Below are 15,975 nucleotides of genomic sequence, written 5' to 3' on the forward strand. Positions count from 1 at the left end.
GCAAGGACTAGTTTAGAAATTATTTAAACTACAGGAGGAAGGTTAAGTAGCAAGTGCCAGAACAAAACCATCACATAGGAAGAAGAGGACAGGCCCAGATGGCCTGTTTCCTGGCAGAAACAGCAAGAACGGGGAACAGGGGGTGTTCCTTTAGGAATCACTAAATCCCCTGGAGCTCACAGTGAGGAAGCCAGTGCAGGAGACCAACCACTGAAGAGCTAGATCCCTGGTTTCTAGGGACAACCTGCCCCTGCCAGGATTGGGAGTCAAGCCAAGTCATTTCCACCGTGCAGAATACAACACAATCTAACCACATGGGAAAACAAGGTGTGGAGTTGAGCCAGCTAGAGCCAAGCAAGGGCTTCAAAAAGCAAAACCAGCAGAGGGAGAAAGGAATACGGACTGATTCCCCTGTGGAGGGCTGGGGGGTTACGATTTCCACATCCAGGTCGTCTACTGGATGCTCCACTATTTTACCAACTGCTAACAGCAATGAATCTTTACTGAGTGCTTATTTATGTGCCTGGTGTTTTTACTGGCATTATATTTTTTTAATCTCAACAACTCTGAAACAGGTGTTATTATTAAGCTCATCTTAGAAATGGAGGAAATAAAGAACAAAGTACCAAAATCCAAGTCACTTACATGGGAATGTCTGGGCTGAGACTTGAGCCAAGGTCTGCTGCAGGCAGGGTCCAAACTGAACCAAAGCTACTCCCTAAGAAGCACTGTGTTCAACTTGTTTCAAAGCTGTGAGACCCCAAGCAAGTCAATTAACTTCTCTGTGCCCCAGTTTCCTCATCTATGAAATGAAGATAATAGAATTGTTTCTGAGCCTTAAATGAGGTTCACTTGGGCTTACCCGAGTGTCTGGTACAGAGTAAGTGCTCAGTAAATGTTAGCTATGATTGCTGTGATTACTATGATCAGTGGTAATAAGTGTGAAACAGGTGCTGTGCTCACAAAGCTTACAGGTCAGCGGGGGAGACAAAATCAAACACACAGGAAAGGACAATGAACCCCCTGGGCCAGACTGGAGGACGCGGCGATCAATGTGGGGTGCAGAATACATTTAAGTCCAGGGGCAAGGGTACAGCAAGTACCACGAGCCAGTCAGGCTCTCACATCACCACACTTTAGCTCAGCACTTCTCTCCCTTCCAGGAATAAGAAGCAGATACCGACTAAACAGGAAACTACACCAGCCCTAAACAGAGGATTTTCCAATTAGTCACGTGTTAGGTCGAGCAGTGTTCCTGCGAGACGGGCACGTGGCCTGGCTTCTGAGAATCTGGAAACTGGGAAATGAAAGCGAGTGGAGCCAGAAGGATCCATCCAAGTTGAAGTTCCCTGATGTGAGGTCCTACTGTTGCTGTTAGGGGAAGGTCAGACTGAAAGAGGGACTAGGAGAGAAAATAAAGATTACTTCAGAAAAGGCAAACAAGGAAAGATTAAATAGAAGTAAGTAGGAAAACCCTAGGTGTAAAGAAGTTGATTTTAAGGGGGAGAAACGAATGTGAAGGTCACCAGCATGAAACCCAAATAAGAACTCAAAACCAGTAGCAAAGGGTTAAACACTCAAAAAAATACCAGCAACAATAGTCATGTATTGATGCATACTCTGTACAGTTACTATTCCAAGCACCTTTCAGATGTCAACTCATTTCACAGTTATAATAACCCTATGAGGTAGGTACTATTCTTTTCAATCTCATTTTAGAAATGTGAAAACTATAGCACAGAGAGGTCGGGTAATTTAACGTCAGGTCACACAGCTAGCTAGCAAGTAGCAAAGGTGAGATTTTAATCCAGGCAGCCCAGCTCCAGAGCCCCATACTCTGTGCTCTATTGCCTACGGAGTATAAGAGCTTGCAGCTTTGACATGCAGTAAAATTCCACAGAATGGGCTTATCCATAGCTCATCTCTATTCTAGATACTACGGTGTTCAAGTACTTGAGCAGTGTCTTGAGTAGAAAATCTACAGATAGTCATTACTCATCTAATCCAATAAGAAATCTAGAATGACAGAATGGATTTTCCTAGTGAGTCAATTATCAGGATGGGAGAGTACATCTAAAAGTTACATTCTCGGGCTGAGCCCGTGGTGCACTCGGGAGAGTGCTGCGCTGGGAGCATGGTGACTCTCCCGCCGCGGGTTCGGATCCTATATAGGAATGGCCAGTGCACTCACTGGCTGAGTGCCGGTCATGAAAACGACCAAAAAAAATAAATAAATAAAAATAAAAATAAATAAATAAAAAATAAAAGTTACATTCTTTCTTCAAGCCAATGTATCTACTTTTTGGAATCAAGTGCTAATTTTAAAAAAACCCAGCTATCATTTATAAGAAGCAAATTAAAATGCCACCCTGATCTGCATGTAACACTGTTAAAATTGTTGATTACTTCTTGGAAATCCTAAACTTCCCTTTGACTCTGAAAACAATAGAAACCATTTATTTGAAGGGATCAGATTTGTGATATCTTTCTTTGTCCAAAATAGTCGCAGTTGTTAATGAAAAATGTTAAGTGAAAAAATAAATAAATACAAAGGGGTATTTGGAGCCAATATGATCCCAGTTTTTATAAGGAAAGGAAAAAGATACCAAAATGTTTACAGTTACAGTATCTCTGAGAGGTAAGATTGTAAATTATTTCTATTTTCTTTACACTGTTGTGTATCTTAGTATTTTCCACATTTTCTCTTTTTTTAATTATACACAGTATAGTCACAAAATGTTGACCAAAAAAAAAGGAAAGAAGCGGGAGTCGAGGGACTGCGCATAGAAAAGGGAAGCCTGCTAGGAAATACCTCCCAAATATAGTCAATATTTATTTTTGGTTGGCAGAGCTTTGAGCTCTTTTTTTTTTTTTTTTTTTTTTTTTTGCATTTTCTAAAACATCTTAGTAATAATCAGTTCAGTTTGTTGGGTTTTTTTTTTTAACTACAGAAGTCAATAATAGAGAGCCTTCACTACTACTAGGCTGAGCCTTATGAAACTGTTGTTACTGTATGTCAAAAATAGTTGGATATTGGCAGTTTCACATGGTTCAACCTAATAGTGATATTAATGTTGTAGAGGAAAACCAGAACACTGGAAATCCCTTGGGGATTGCCTATAACTACAATCCATAATATCGACATACTAGATGTTTCCACGGAGCAGAGGCAATGCTAGGAAAGAGAAAATGCTACGAAATCTTTGGTCTATACCATAGGAAACAAAGGTCAAAGAAAACCTGGTGTAACTTCTTATTACACTACAAAACACAATGTAAATACATAAACAGTAAGGCACTGGCCTGATATTTTTTCTTTCCCACTAAATTAAAAAAAAAAAAATGCCTATGAGCCTTTATCTAAATAGTAAACCACCATAATTTCAAAGAGATGATTCCAGGAACAATATTTTAATATTATGAGTTATTTTTTCCAGTAGGAAAGACTTGACTTTTATTTTTCCAACACCATATTCTCCAATACCAACTGGGCATCCTTCAATTCAATTCAATTCTAACACTAACTACCTGGATTTAGTGCAGGCTCCACAAGTTAAGGGTTCAGTCCCAAAGACTGCACCCCTAAATTGGGTCCCCAGGCTAACTGCACTTCTGCCTGGCTGACTACAAATTTGGGGCTTCCCACAACAACCCCCAATCCCCCAGTTTCAACAATTTGCTAGAGTGACTTACAGAATTCAAGAAAGTGCTATACTTATGATTACGGTTTTATTATGAAGCCTACAACTGAGGAACAGCCAGATGGAAGAGATGCATAGGGCAAAGTGTGGGGGGTGGGTGGGCTGAGAGAGCTTGCATGTCCTCTCCAGGCATGCTGTCCTCCCAGCACATCCACGTGTTTGCCAACCCAGAAGCTTAGCCTCGTTGTTTCAGAGTTTTTACTGAAGTTCTATTACATGGGCATAACCCATTAAACCATTGACCATAACTGAACCCAACCTCCAGCCCCTCTCTTCCCTGAGATCAAGAGGTGGGGCTGAAAGATCCAACCCTTTAATCACGCAGTTGGTTTCCCTGGCAACCAGCCTCATCCTGAAGCTATCTAAGGGCCCAACAAGAGTCATCTCACTAACAGAACCTCAGGTATGGTCTAAAAGGGCTCATTATTAATAACAAAAGGCCCTCCTATCACTTAAGAAATTCCAAGCGTTTTAGGAGTTCTATGACAGAAATCAAGGACAAAGACCAAATATATAAATATTTTTATTATAACACATTGACTCAAAGTCAAGAGTCTTTACTCATAAATATGTCAAGATTAATAAGTCAAGCACCAAGCAGCATGGAAAAGATCAACAATTCTATCCCGTGGCTCAAGCAAAAGAATTCTCTTTCTCTCCTTTAAGTCTTCCCCCATTCCTGTCCCACCCCCACCCATCTGGAAACTAAGCCACACCAGGTCTACTATTTGTATAACTATTATTTCCATAATATGTAGGCACTGAATGTATACTAAATTACTTGCAAACTGGTTATTTTTCCTCCCCCAAAATCTATTCCATCACATTATAAGAAATCAAGTGACTGGGAAAATGGACTTGCCAGAGTGACAGAGAGGTGGACCCCTTAGCCAAGCACTGAGTTTTATAAATCATCCCCGTGCTGATCTGCATGTTTTATTTAAAGACACTGCCCTAACACTGACAGCTCTCCAGACCGCAAAAGAGAAGAAAATAATGTGAACTTGACCAACAGTGGGGCTAAAAAATGAAAATGCACCAAAAATCTCCAAAAAAAATTAATGTTTGATGGTTAAGAATTCAGTAGTCAAACTCATTTGTATAATTTCAGGGGATTTTCTCTAACTTAAGAGAATACATAATAAGCTAGCTTTTGCCATTAATGAATACTTGTTGGCTTTCACACCATCAGTACTATACACTGCACTTCAAGATTCTCATTTTCCAGCGCTCCTTAAACTTTGAAAAATTGTTTCTATCTGTGTATCACGTGTAGTGCATGAAACCTATTATACTATGTAGGCCATATCTGTATTACTTACAAAGGACTATATTATTCTTTTGATGACTCTCCATCCACCCATCCCCCCTCAACCTGCCACCCCCGCAGATGAAGAAACAGGAAGAGCAATCTGGACTGCCTGGATGACAGAATGGGGACCCATCACAAATTCAGGTCTTATTCAGCTTAGTGTCTGGGGCTCTTGTATCACATGGCGATGCCTGAGGGCCCCCCCCCCCCATCCTCCACTCTACTTGATCCTCAGCCCCCACTTCCTACAAAACAAAGTGCATAGTTTCAGGAGCTCTGTGGCCAAGCCCAGTCTCCCCTCTGCAGCCTCACCTCATGTGATTGAAGAACCTCTGTACACACCAGGGTCTGCACTGACCTTTCTATTCCTACCCCCATCCCTTTGCACAGGCTGTTTCTTTTGCATGGCATGCAATCCCCTACACTCCCTTTACGGACAACTTAAAATGCCAAGTTTTAAGCTACAAAGTCTTTTCCATCCCTTTTATCAGAAGGAAAGTCTCCCTCCTTTGATCCCACACAGCACTTTGTCTGTAGTCTCTGATTAGACCAAACACATTCTCGGTTATACTACAACAATGTCTTGTATTCATCGCTTATCTCCTCCTTCTCAATCACAAGCTTGTGGAGCACAGAAACCAAGTCTGTGGTTCATTTTACATACCTACATAATGCTTAAAGGTATTTCAAATAAGTAAAACCTCATTTTTAAATTAATTGCACACTGTGTATAAGGAATATCTGCAAGTTTTACCTGCAAAAGACTACTTAAAGACACCGACTTGGCAGTGATGCATGTGAAATGAGTTTCACACTCAAAACCCAGCTTCTTGGCTCTATCACATAGATTCAAGCAATGTCCAATGGCTCCCTTTCTCTTTTGGTGGTTGTTCATGCTTTGCCTTTGATAGAGGGGAAGGGGGATGGAAAGAACTGAGGAAGCAATAAAAGCATTCAGGCCGTACAAGCATATAGCAGAAACTCGCAAAAAAAAATTGAAGGAATGCCTGCTCATTAAACCATCTGCCACTTCACCAATGCCAGGAAATTCCGGGCTCCTATTTTTATAATGTGGATAATTCACACGATTGTATTGGAGACTTCCAGCTATGAAGAAATGTCAGAACATTTGAAAATTAAGTGTTGCCAAGTTATATTGTGAAATAGAAAGCCCAGTGAATTCTTCAAACTTCCACCCCGTAGAGGAATCTCAGAAAACCATATTATGTTCATGTGCGTGCATTGGGTGAGGAAGGCTTGGGATGTTACCAGTATTGAAAGGAATTTTTTTTTCAATACTCCCTATCATGTGACATGTTATAGGCAAGTTCCTTATAAATCTTCAATGACTCAGATAAATTTATCTGGCCACTTAAGAAGGGTAATGGCATGATTGTCTAATTAGTGTCTTTTCAGGAAACTGAAATGAATTTTTCATTAATATTTCCCTCATGCCAAAATTTTACAAAAATTATTGGGCCGGCCCATGGCTCACTTGGGAGAGTGTGGTGCTGATAACACCAAGGCCACGGGTTCGGATCCCATATAGGGATGGCTGGTTAGCTCACTGGGTGAGCGTGGTGCTGACAACACCAAAGTCAAGGGTTAAGATCCCTTACCAGTCATCTTTTAAAAAAAAAAAAAAAAAAATTTTACAAAAATTATTGCTAGATCTGATGACATGGAAATTGAATTACCCCATTCAAATATTTACCCTAAAAGCAAGTGGGCAATTTCTGAATTATTCCTAGGATAATCGCCCATTTTCTCCTAAAAACAAAATCTACATTCAATTTGTAAAATATCTATGTTTTCTCTTTGAGGAGATGGACCTACAATGGAAAAATTCGAAGACAAATTAAGTATAAAACTTTCCTTCTACCAGTGGTGCTGAGCAAAGATACATGCAATTTCACATAATGCAGAGAGTATGTGAGAACAATGAACATACATTTAGCTTTGGCTTCTGCTCCACTGTGGCTTGAGCAAGAAAATTCACTTCCCTTCATTTTGGTTATTTCTCTGCCTCGTCTCTACAAAACAGAGAATACGGCAACCTGCTCTTTACTGTGGTTACACAAATTAAATTTGATCAGGCAATCAAATATCTGAGCACATCTCATATTCTTAGCTGCCTCAATGAGCTCAAGATAAACATAGCAGAAACAACTGCATGAAACTGAGGGTTAAATAACATAGAACAAATACAACACATATTCCTGGACTTATGGACATGTGTATTCACAGGAGGCAATCAAGTCAGTGAGAATACCTAGCAAAGGTCTCCTGGAGGTAAGTGTAATCCTTGATCTCAGCTTGAAGGATGGGCAGAGGACAGGATATGAACAGCCCGAGAAGAGGGGAGGGAATTCCAGGTGGAGGGACACAACCCACCTACTTCTCCCACCTCTGACCACCTCTACCCTCCTGTCCATGTCTGATACTTAGCAAGCATCACCTGGACTGTGATAGGAAATCAAATTCTCCAGCTCCATCCCAGACCTTCTGACTCAGACTCTCTGTGTTTTAACGAGCTTGACTTCTGTACGATCAAGTTTGGGAATCCCTGCTGTAACTTTGCTTGCTCTTACCTCCTCTCTTCGGAGACCTCTAGTTCCTTTTGCCTGGCTAACTCCTGCAGTTTTGCAGGTATAAGTTTAGACTTCATTTCCTCCAGAAAGCTCACCCAACCTGTACTAGATTCTCATTTCTCCACCCATGTTGCACCCCGGCCCCAGGTTAGGTATTCTGGCCCATGCCCTACTTTCCTTACCAGGAACTAATGACACTTTATGATTTTGGTTGTTTAATTAATTGTCTTTCCTGATATCCTGCTAGCTCCATAAAGACAGGGACTGTCTATTGTGCTCATATCACTTTATCCCCAGTACTCTGCACACAGTAAGGCACTTTGTTAATATGTGCTGAATGAATAAATAAATCAAATAACCTGTGAAACAAATGGTTTTGAATGGCATAAAGTATTAGAAAATTAGGAACATTATATATATACACACACACACAATAGATACATCTGAAGCACTGGTTATAAAAACACAACTGAATTAAGTTTATCTTTTAAAGCAGCTTCATGAGTAGATTTGGGTTTTGAAAACCTTTGCAATGAAAATTTTCACTAACACTTCCTGTCAATGTCACACAATACTCACCTGAGAAGGCAGTACTTACTTACTTGTTAGTATCACTCTTTTTTCCTCCATGACCAGATTTTTCTGCCTTTGGAGCAACATGGCCCATAGAGGCCAGCGGACAAAAGAGACTCTCACCAATTCAGGGGAAGGGGTGGGCACCTTACAGCTACTATTTGTGGGTGAATACTGGCAAGAGTAACTCTTCAGTTTATTATAAAGAAAAAGCCTTGGGCCAAGAGTCAGAACTCCTGGATGAATTCTGGATGAAGAAGCTCTGGCTTCTTTCCTTCATTCACATATTTAAGTGGCTACTCTATTCCAGGTTCTGTGCTTGGATCCGAGCCTACAACAGTGAGCAGGACAAACACAGTGTCCCTCCGTCACCAAACTCAAACGTATGCTCCTCTACTATGGGCTTCAGCCACTCCTGACTCCCACAAGCCACTGAACCTTTCTGGGCTCAGTTTCTCCATCTTCAAAGAGAGGGAGTTAATTACAAGATGCCCACCTAAGTCCCTTCTGACTCTAAAATTATATGAGTACGAACAATGCAATTACTCCCATAAGTCGGTTAAGTCATTCTTCTCAGGTCCTGTGCATCCCAGATCGAAAGAGCTGAGAACCAGACCCTTCAGCTTGAGGATCAAGGGCAAACACAGACCAAAGAACTTGCCCTGGGCAGCAAAGATGGAGCGACTTCAACAGAGAGACAGCTTTAACAGAATAGGAAGAGTCCTAGAGAGAGTAAAGAACCATGCTTAAGTCTTGGCTATGCCAACTCAGCTTCCTCATCTGCTCAATAAGCTTTGAGGAGATCACCAAGGTCCCCTCCAGCCCTACTACTACAGGACTCTGCTCCCCCCTCATAAGAGTCTATTTCACAAAAACTCTTACCAGCGAGCAATGCGAAGGTGGACAAAAACCAGTCAGACCAAAATTCATGTCAATGTGATAATTACGTCAAATCCTAAGGAAAACCAGCACAATTTTGTGACTACTCTACACCTATAGATTGGCTGGCTAGAAATAAACCAACTGGTGAATCTTCCAAAGTTCTTCCAAAAGATAGTGTTACATTCTACCCTTATAGAGGTCATGGTTTCCTTCCTTCTTTCTCCCCTTCCTTGCCTAATTTTGGTAGCCAATGGCTCTGCCCCACAAATCCCTGCCTCCCAAAGAGAACTCTCTATCAAGCTGCTGGCCTCTATTCCTCCTGCCCTGGGGCCTGGGCACTGTCCACCACTGCTTCCTCCAAGCTCTCTCTGCAGTTTACAAAATCAGCACCAGCATCCAGGGCTCATGAGCAAGATGTGATAGGGGATGCCTCAGGTAATGGCAGAGGACCAGAAAGGAAAATTCTGGAGTAGTTAGGAACTTTGTCTCATCACTTAGCTGTGATGGGTTAGTATTTGGTTGAGAACAAATAATACCTTTTTTTTTTTTTTTTTAGCACTTAGTATGTGCCCAAAACGGTGCCAAGCATTCATTTGTTTTATCTTATGTAACTGTCACAACAACCCCATGAGCAGCTCAGCCACATTTTCTCCATAATACAGATATGGGAAGTGGTTTACAGATTTTTTTCTCTGTACAATAGGCATTTCATTAGTGGTTGGAATGAAGTTATACAAGGAGTGTGAAAACAAAATGGAGAAGGGGGGGGGGTTAGGGTAGGGCTGGCAGCTAGCACAGGAAACAGGAGACCCCAGGCTGAGGAATTCTCCCTGGTGGGATTCTGGGACAATGCCAATGAGCAAAGACAAAAAGTTGGGTGCCTTGGGGTTTTGCAAGGAGAAATAGAAAACCAGGTCCCCTGAGTTCAACAGCTTGGCAAGAGGATCCCCAAGGTAAGATGACCAGGCACAGGAACTCAGTTCACCTGGAATATCTGCCACCCTTTCCCCATCCCAACCTCCAAAAGTCCCTTGGGTAGATTCAGTTTCTTTTCTCTCTTACAAAGAACACTGTGTCAATAACTGGCAGAGGAAAGCAGAGAAGAAATTTGGCCCAACCTCTCCATCTATCCATCAAGTTTCCATTATAATGGGCACCCATCCATAAAGCCACCTAGAATAAACAAAACCTTAGCTTTTTCCAGGTATTCTTATTTATTAGATTCTGTACCAGAATACCAAAGTAGTGCTTCTTTTCCTGAAGGAACATTCATATGAGGAGTTAGGATATTTTGCTATTTTGAGCAGTTTTTCATTTGACTCCCAAGAGACAAGAACAGATGAGTCATGGAGGAGAAAATGTGGGACCATAATCCCTTATCTGAATACCTAGAAGTAAGATGCACTTCAAAATTCAGACTGTGTGACTCTAGAAAGGTAATGCAATGCATTTAGCACACATTATTAACACTCAGAAATCAAACTTGTTAATATTACAAAACATATAACTATTCAAACTTAGTAAGACAAATATATACCATAGAATCTCACACTGGTTCCGGTTAAGTTTTACCACCACCAAGTATGCCAAAAGCCTACGAAAAATCTTTTGTTTTCAGGGAATTGTCCATAAAGGATCACAGACATGTGCAAATAGCTCAAATACTAGAAAAAATAGTCCGTGTGCTAGTAATCCAAGATGTTGATTATTACTACAATTAAAACAATCAAGGTACCAATTTTTGCCTAATAAATTAACAAACACGTTTCAGAGAAAATGCCAACGGTGTGCAAATGAGCCCCTTCCACAATTGCTGTGAGAACATAAACCGGGACAACCATCAGATCAACATTGGTGTCACCAATGGTCTGAAAAATGTGAATTCCTTTGACCCCAAAGTTGCCTTTTCAGGAACCCATTTTCTGTGGAAGTCATTCGATAATTGAGACAAAGCTTTATGCACAAAGATGTTCACCGCAACCATGAGTTTTAAAACTCATTTAAAAATAATTAGCAATAACTGGAATCTCCTAAGTGGGGGCACAGTGAGGTAAAATACATTGAATACATATAATGGAACATTACGCAGCCATTTTTTGAGTGTGTGGGGAAATGGAGAAACCTTTACCTGTAACATAAGTGAAAAGCGCAGGACACATAATTGTATCTCATTATGGTCCTATCCAAGTAAAAAATGCATAGAGAGAAGACCAGAATGAAATATGCTAACAGTGGCAAGTGCCTTGGAGTAATGTGATCAAAGGTGATTCTCTCCCTTTCCCAGCACAAACTTTAAATCTTTTGAGAGATATTCCAAAAATACCTAGAGGACCTAGAGGACCTAATTTAGCTGAGGGGAAATGGCAAAAGAAGGTTTGGCTACTTAACTCTGGCAGCAGACTCACAATTCTTAGGTGTCACTCTGGGCTTTTATAAAATTACAATGAAACCATCACCACCTCCAGAATGAAAACCTTACAGTATATGTGGTCTATATTTACTAGATAATTTAATTGACATTATAATATAAATCAACTCTAATGGATACTTTGGGGAATAAATACAGTAAAAAAAGGTGCACTGGATAAAAGATATATGTCACTTTACCATTTGCCAAGATATTCCAGAGATAAACAGCAAATTCATTTGATCCTCACTAGCAGCCAGGGAGGCGGATAAAGACAGAAGTTGCCACAAAGCCCACTTTATGGTGAGGAAACAGTGTGCCACACTCCACAAGTGGTAGGGTCTCTTCTTGGTTTTTGACATCAAGTCCAGGGATCTGACTTAAAGTTTGGGGCTCCTACCACTATATCATGCCATTACCCTGTTACTTAGTGTTCTTAATAAATATCTTGGAGGGCCGAGCCCGTGGCGCACTTGGGAGAGCGCGGCGACGCTCCCGCCGCAGGCTCGGATCCTATATAGGAATGGCCGGTGCACTCACTGGCTGAGTACTGGTCACGAAAAAGACAAAAAATAAATAAATAAATAAATATCTTGGAATAAAAAGAATGTCCTTAGTCATGAGAAAAACAAAATGGTTTAGTAATAATAAGAATGAGCTTCATTATAAAACAGATCTGACTCAACATCAAAACTCAATTTATACTTACGAGTGACTCTTTCAGCTTAATTTCTCAGAGACTCAATTTTCTCATTTACAAACACAGAAAGAAAATTATATAGCTGACAGGGCATTGTAAGAACTAATTAATCTGAGTACTTAGACCACTGCCTGCCACAAAACATGTAATAATAGACATTGAATTCTTTCTTCCAAAAACAGTAACGTGTCTACAATGTACTAACTCCAAATTCCTATTTTAGTCCTTGTAAGCCACGCTAGATTCATTATCCAGCCTGCTTTCAGCAGCACACCAAATCTTTACCGATTACTGAAGTGCCCTAAAATTGTTAGGTATCACTCAACGTAATCATCTTAACCAATGATGATTTAATTCATTTTTTTATCAGTTTTGAATCCTTTCTCTATTGTCCCACTATGTAATTAAACTTCAACATCAGAACGAAACAATCCTTTTAAAAATAACAATGAAATTTCTTTTTATCACCTGCAGCTTTGATCTCTCACATTCAAATTCAACTATTCAAACTCCCAGATAGTTTGCTTAATTCATTTGGGAGGGTGGGGGTGGAGAATGACAGGCACTTCTCAAGCTTTTCATTTCCTCTTTAAATTAAATGTGGGCATTGAATCCCCAGCTCTAAGAGGTATCTTTTTCAAAACATTCCATTGACTATGTACTTATGTGGGTGCACAGTTAGGCAGCTACCTGGCCAAAGAACCCAGAATTTAATAAAGCTTATCTTTAGCATCTAAATGGGGAGTCAGGAGGCTGGATAGAAGCCCAGAGAGCCCAAGGAGAGTATACTTCTCATCTCACCAGCCCCTGTACCTTTTCTGCACACTCCTTACTCGAGAGCTATGCCCACAGTCTGGCAGAGAAACTAATAAGCCCAAAAGCTGAGTAACCAGAGAACTTAAGGACATAAATAAGCCAAGATGTGGAAAATCATCCCTTCTGGTGCTTGCGGCATACAGTTTCAAACGCTGCTACTAAGAGATAGTTTAATGAGATTCTTCTGCTAGGAAGTGAAAGACACATTGTCACTACCCACTGTGAAGCTATCTGCCCTTCTTTTCTCTAGTTCACAACTTCTGATGACCACATGCTTACAATTCTATGCTGTCCCAAACTCGCTACCTTAGAACCCCAGCCAAGATTGCGGAGATTGATTCATGCTCTGTCTGAGGAGCTGTGGAGTACAGTGGAAAGAGAATGAACTTTGGAATCAAGCAGGCTGGGTTATTATTCCAGATAAAGGTACATATATAGATACACACATAGACACACACACACGCACACACACCCCTCATTGTGGTTCTGCTTCTCTGATTGAACGCTGATCCATACAATACCTACATGATGTTGGACCAGTTGTTTTACATCTCTGGGCCTCAGTTGCCTCACTGGAAATAAGTACTACACAGGGTCATGAGAAATAAGTTTTAAAATGCATAAGAAGTGCCCAACCCAAAGCTTGGCATATAGCAGGCACTCAACCACCACTTCCCGTCTCTTTCTCCCTACTTCCCTAAGCTCAGCTCACAACATTAAAATGGCCTTAGATTCCAAGGCGATCAGAAGACTGGTCAGGGCATCTTCTCTCCATACGCCTCAAGACATGCTGGCAAATTTGTACACTGTACCCTTTTCTTTTTACAGATCTCATTTCTTCTTAAGCATTAACATTCATCAGAAAAGTTACTGTGCAATTAGATGAGAGCTTTCTTCAGTCACATTCCAGTCCTGAGACCTGGGTGTTGCTCAGAGATCCATCAACACACAAACCTACCCTCTAAAGATGGATTTCTCCTGATGATGGCTGATAGTGTGCATCATATATTGAACATGTAACAACTGACTCCCCGGTTAAGCTCTCCAAATTGACTCTAGCCCTCTAAGTATTATTGTCTGCAACCTCGGGTCCAACTGAACCTATCTGTCCCAGCAAGGAAATGCTGAAAATCAAAATCTTCCATCCAATAAAACATGTCACTAGCTGCCATCTCTCAAGGGTGAAGGCTGAAGGAAATACAGGTCTGCTAATAGAGACTCAGGAGACATATTATCCATCCAATTCCCTTCCTAACCTGATTAGTTATGAAAAACAGAAAGCCAAAGTGATAAGCCAGTTTGAAAGCCGTAAGCAATTGTAATGTTCCCCGGAGCAAAGAGCAGGTATACACTTTTATGGTGGAGACAGTCACCATTGGAAGGCCTCCAGTTGCTTATTATTTGGACCTGAACAGGAGCTACCCCCTAAGGCAAGCTTGGAAGAGCTTGCTGACGTAAGATTCCAAGCTGTGGTAACCCCAAATGTCCAAGAAGCTATAAGTTCGTGATGTTGTTTTTTTTAACTACTGCTGTGAGGTGGCAATTAAGAGGGGGATTGGTAGTAAGGAATCCCTGGTGTCTGTAGTTATAAAAACAAGTGTGAGACAGGGCTTCCGTAAAAGTTACATCCCCTCTTAAGAAGTTTTAATTAAAAACTCCTCATAAGTTCGTCGCTGGGGACAACACTTTGGCATCTCTGCTGGTGGCTTCCTGACTTGACCACAGAAGGTTCCTTTTGTGATGACAGAAATCGACACAAAGAAGAAAAACAATGTAAGTTTACAAACGCGCCTTCCCTTTTTCTGAGCGTTATTTATCCAGGATATACGGGAAGAAATCTGGAATCTCTGATCTGTTACAAGAATACACCAACCACTAAAATAAATGAAAACTTAAAAAGAAACTGGAATTTTCCAAGGTTTTAACATATCAAAAAAAAAAAAAAGGAGGCGGCAACAGCCACCCGGTCCCCCGTGTCTTCCGTTCGCAGCGCTGCAGGAAAGGGGTCCGCAGGGGTCAGAGACGCGCGGCCACGGAGTGAGCGCACCGAGGAGGGCGACACCAGGCCGGGTCTCTACACCCTAAACACCTTGGGGCTGGGGGGATACAGGTCCCAGAGGAGGCCTGCGGGCACAGAAGGCGGGAGCGGGGAAGGCGGGAAGGGAGGGACCGGAGCGGCTGCCACGCGCCGCGCCCTGCCCGGGCCACTCCGGGACAGCCAGATGTTCAGCGCCGCGATCCCGCATCTGTGCCTGGACGCGGACAGCTCGGGGCGCGGCGGGGCTACCGTCCCGACCCCCCGCCTCCTTCCGCTCGCCAGGGACCGGGCTTAGCACCAGACGCCCCGGCCCCAACGAGGCACTCACCCGGGGCCACCAGCGGCGAACTCACGGCGCCTCCCACGAAGACAGCAGCGGCGAGGACGGCGGACCCCGGGAGTCCCCGCGGAGCCATCGCCGCGTCCCTTTGCTCTCCTGCCCCTGGGCGCCGCGTCCCACGTACAGGCAGGCGGTGCAGCTCTGGAGCCGGCGACCGGATCAAGCGACAGGGAACCTCCCCCGCGCCCCGGGAACCCCGCCCCGCCGAGGCCCCACCCCTGGCCCCACCCATCTTGGCTCGGCCCCGCCTCCCGCCCCCGCGCCCTGAGCTCCGCCAGCACCGCCTGCCCCGACTGAGGCCCATCCCATGACTGTGCCCCTAAGGCCCCGCCCATCGCGGCCCGGCCCCGCCTCTTCTCAGCGCCCACTTCCTCTCTAAACCCCGCCTGACCCCCGCGTCCTGGATTACGCGGGAACCCCCGGCGAACGCAGGATTAACGTTCTGGTCCTCCGAGGCCGGCGTGGGAAGAGCAAGAGGAATCGCCGGCGGGAAGCCCTGGACGGGCACACACGGCCAGCACTGAAGCGGGCATGACCTTTTTCTCTCTTGGCATCTCTAGCTAGCATTCCCCTCGGTTACTGGTCTAGAGAGGAGCGCTGCGCTGGTAAATGCGC

The 15,975-nt window shown here is 42.8% G+C and overlaps 1 protein-coding gene across 2 annotated transcripts in view; it reads right to left on the reverse strand.

Annotated features, from left to right (window-relative positions):
- Positions 1 to 15,502, reverse strand: part of RELL1 (RELT like 1) — a 62,630-nt gene extending 47,128 nt beyond the window's left edge. For both annotated transcript variants that reach the window (XM_063108052.1, XM_063108051.1), the window contains exon 1: positions 15,349 to 15,502. In XM_063108052.1, coding sequence (XP_062964122.1) covers positions 15,349 to 15,436 — 88 coding nt within the window. In that variant the 5' untranslated portion in view covers positions 15,437 to 15,502. The remainder of the gene's footprint in view (positions 1 to 15,348) is intronic.
- Between the last annotated feature and the right edge of the window lie 473 nt (positions 15,503 to 15,975).

This window comes from Cynocephalus volans, chromosome 9, assembly GCF_027409185.1.
Source record: "Cynocephalus volans isolate mCynVol1 chromosome 9, mCynVol1.pri, whole genome shotgun sequence".
NCBI classification, from domain to species: Eukaryota; Metazoa; Chordata; class Mammalia; order Dermoptera; family Cynocephalidae; genus Cynocephalus; species Cynocephalus volans.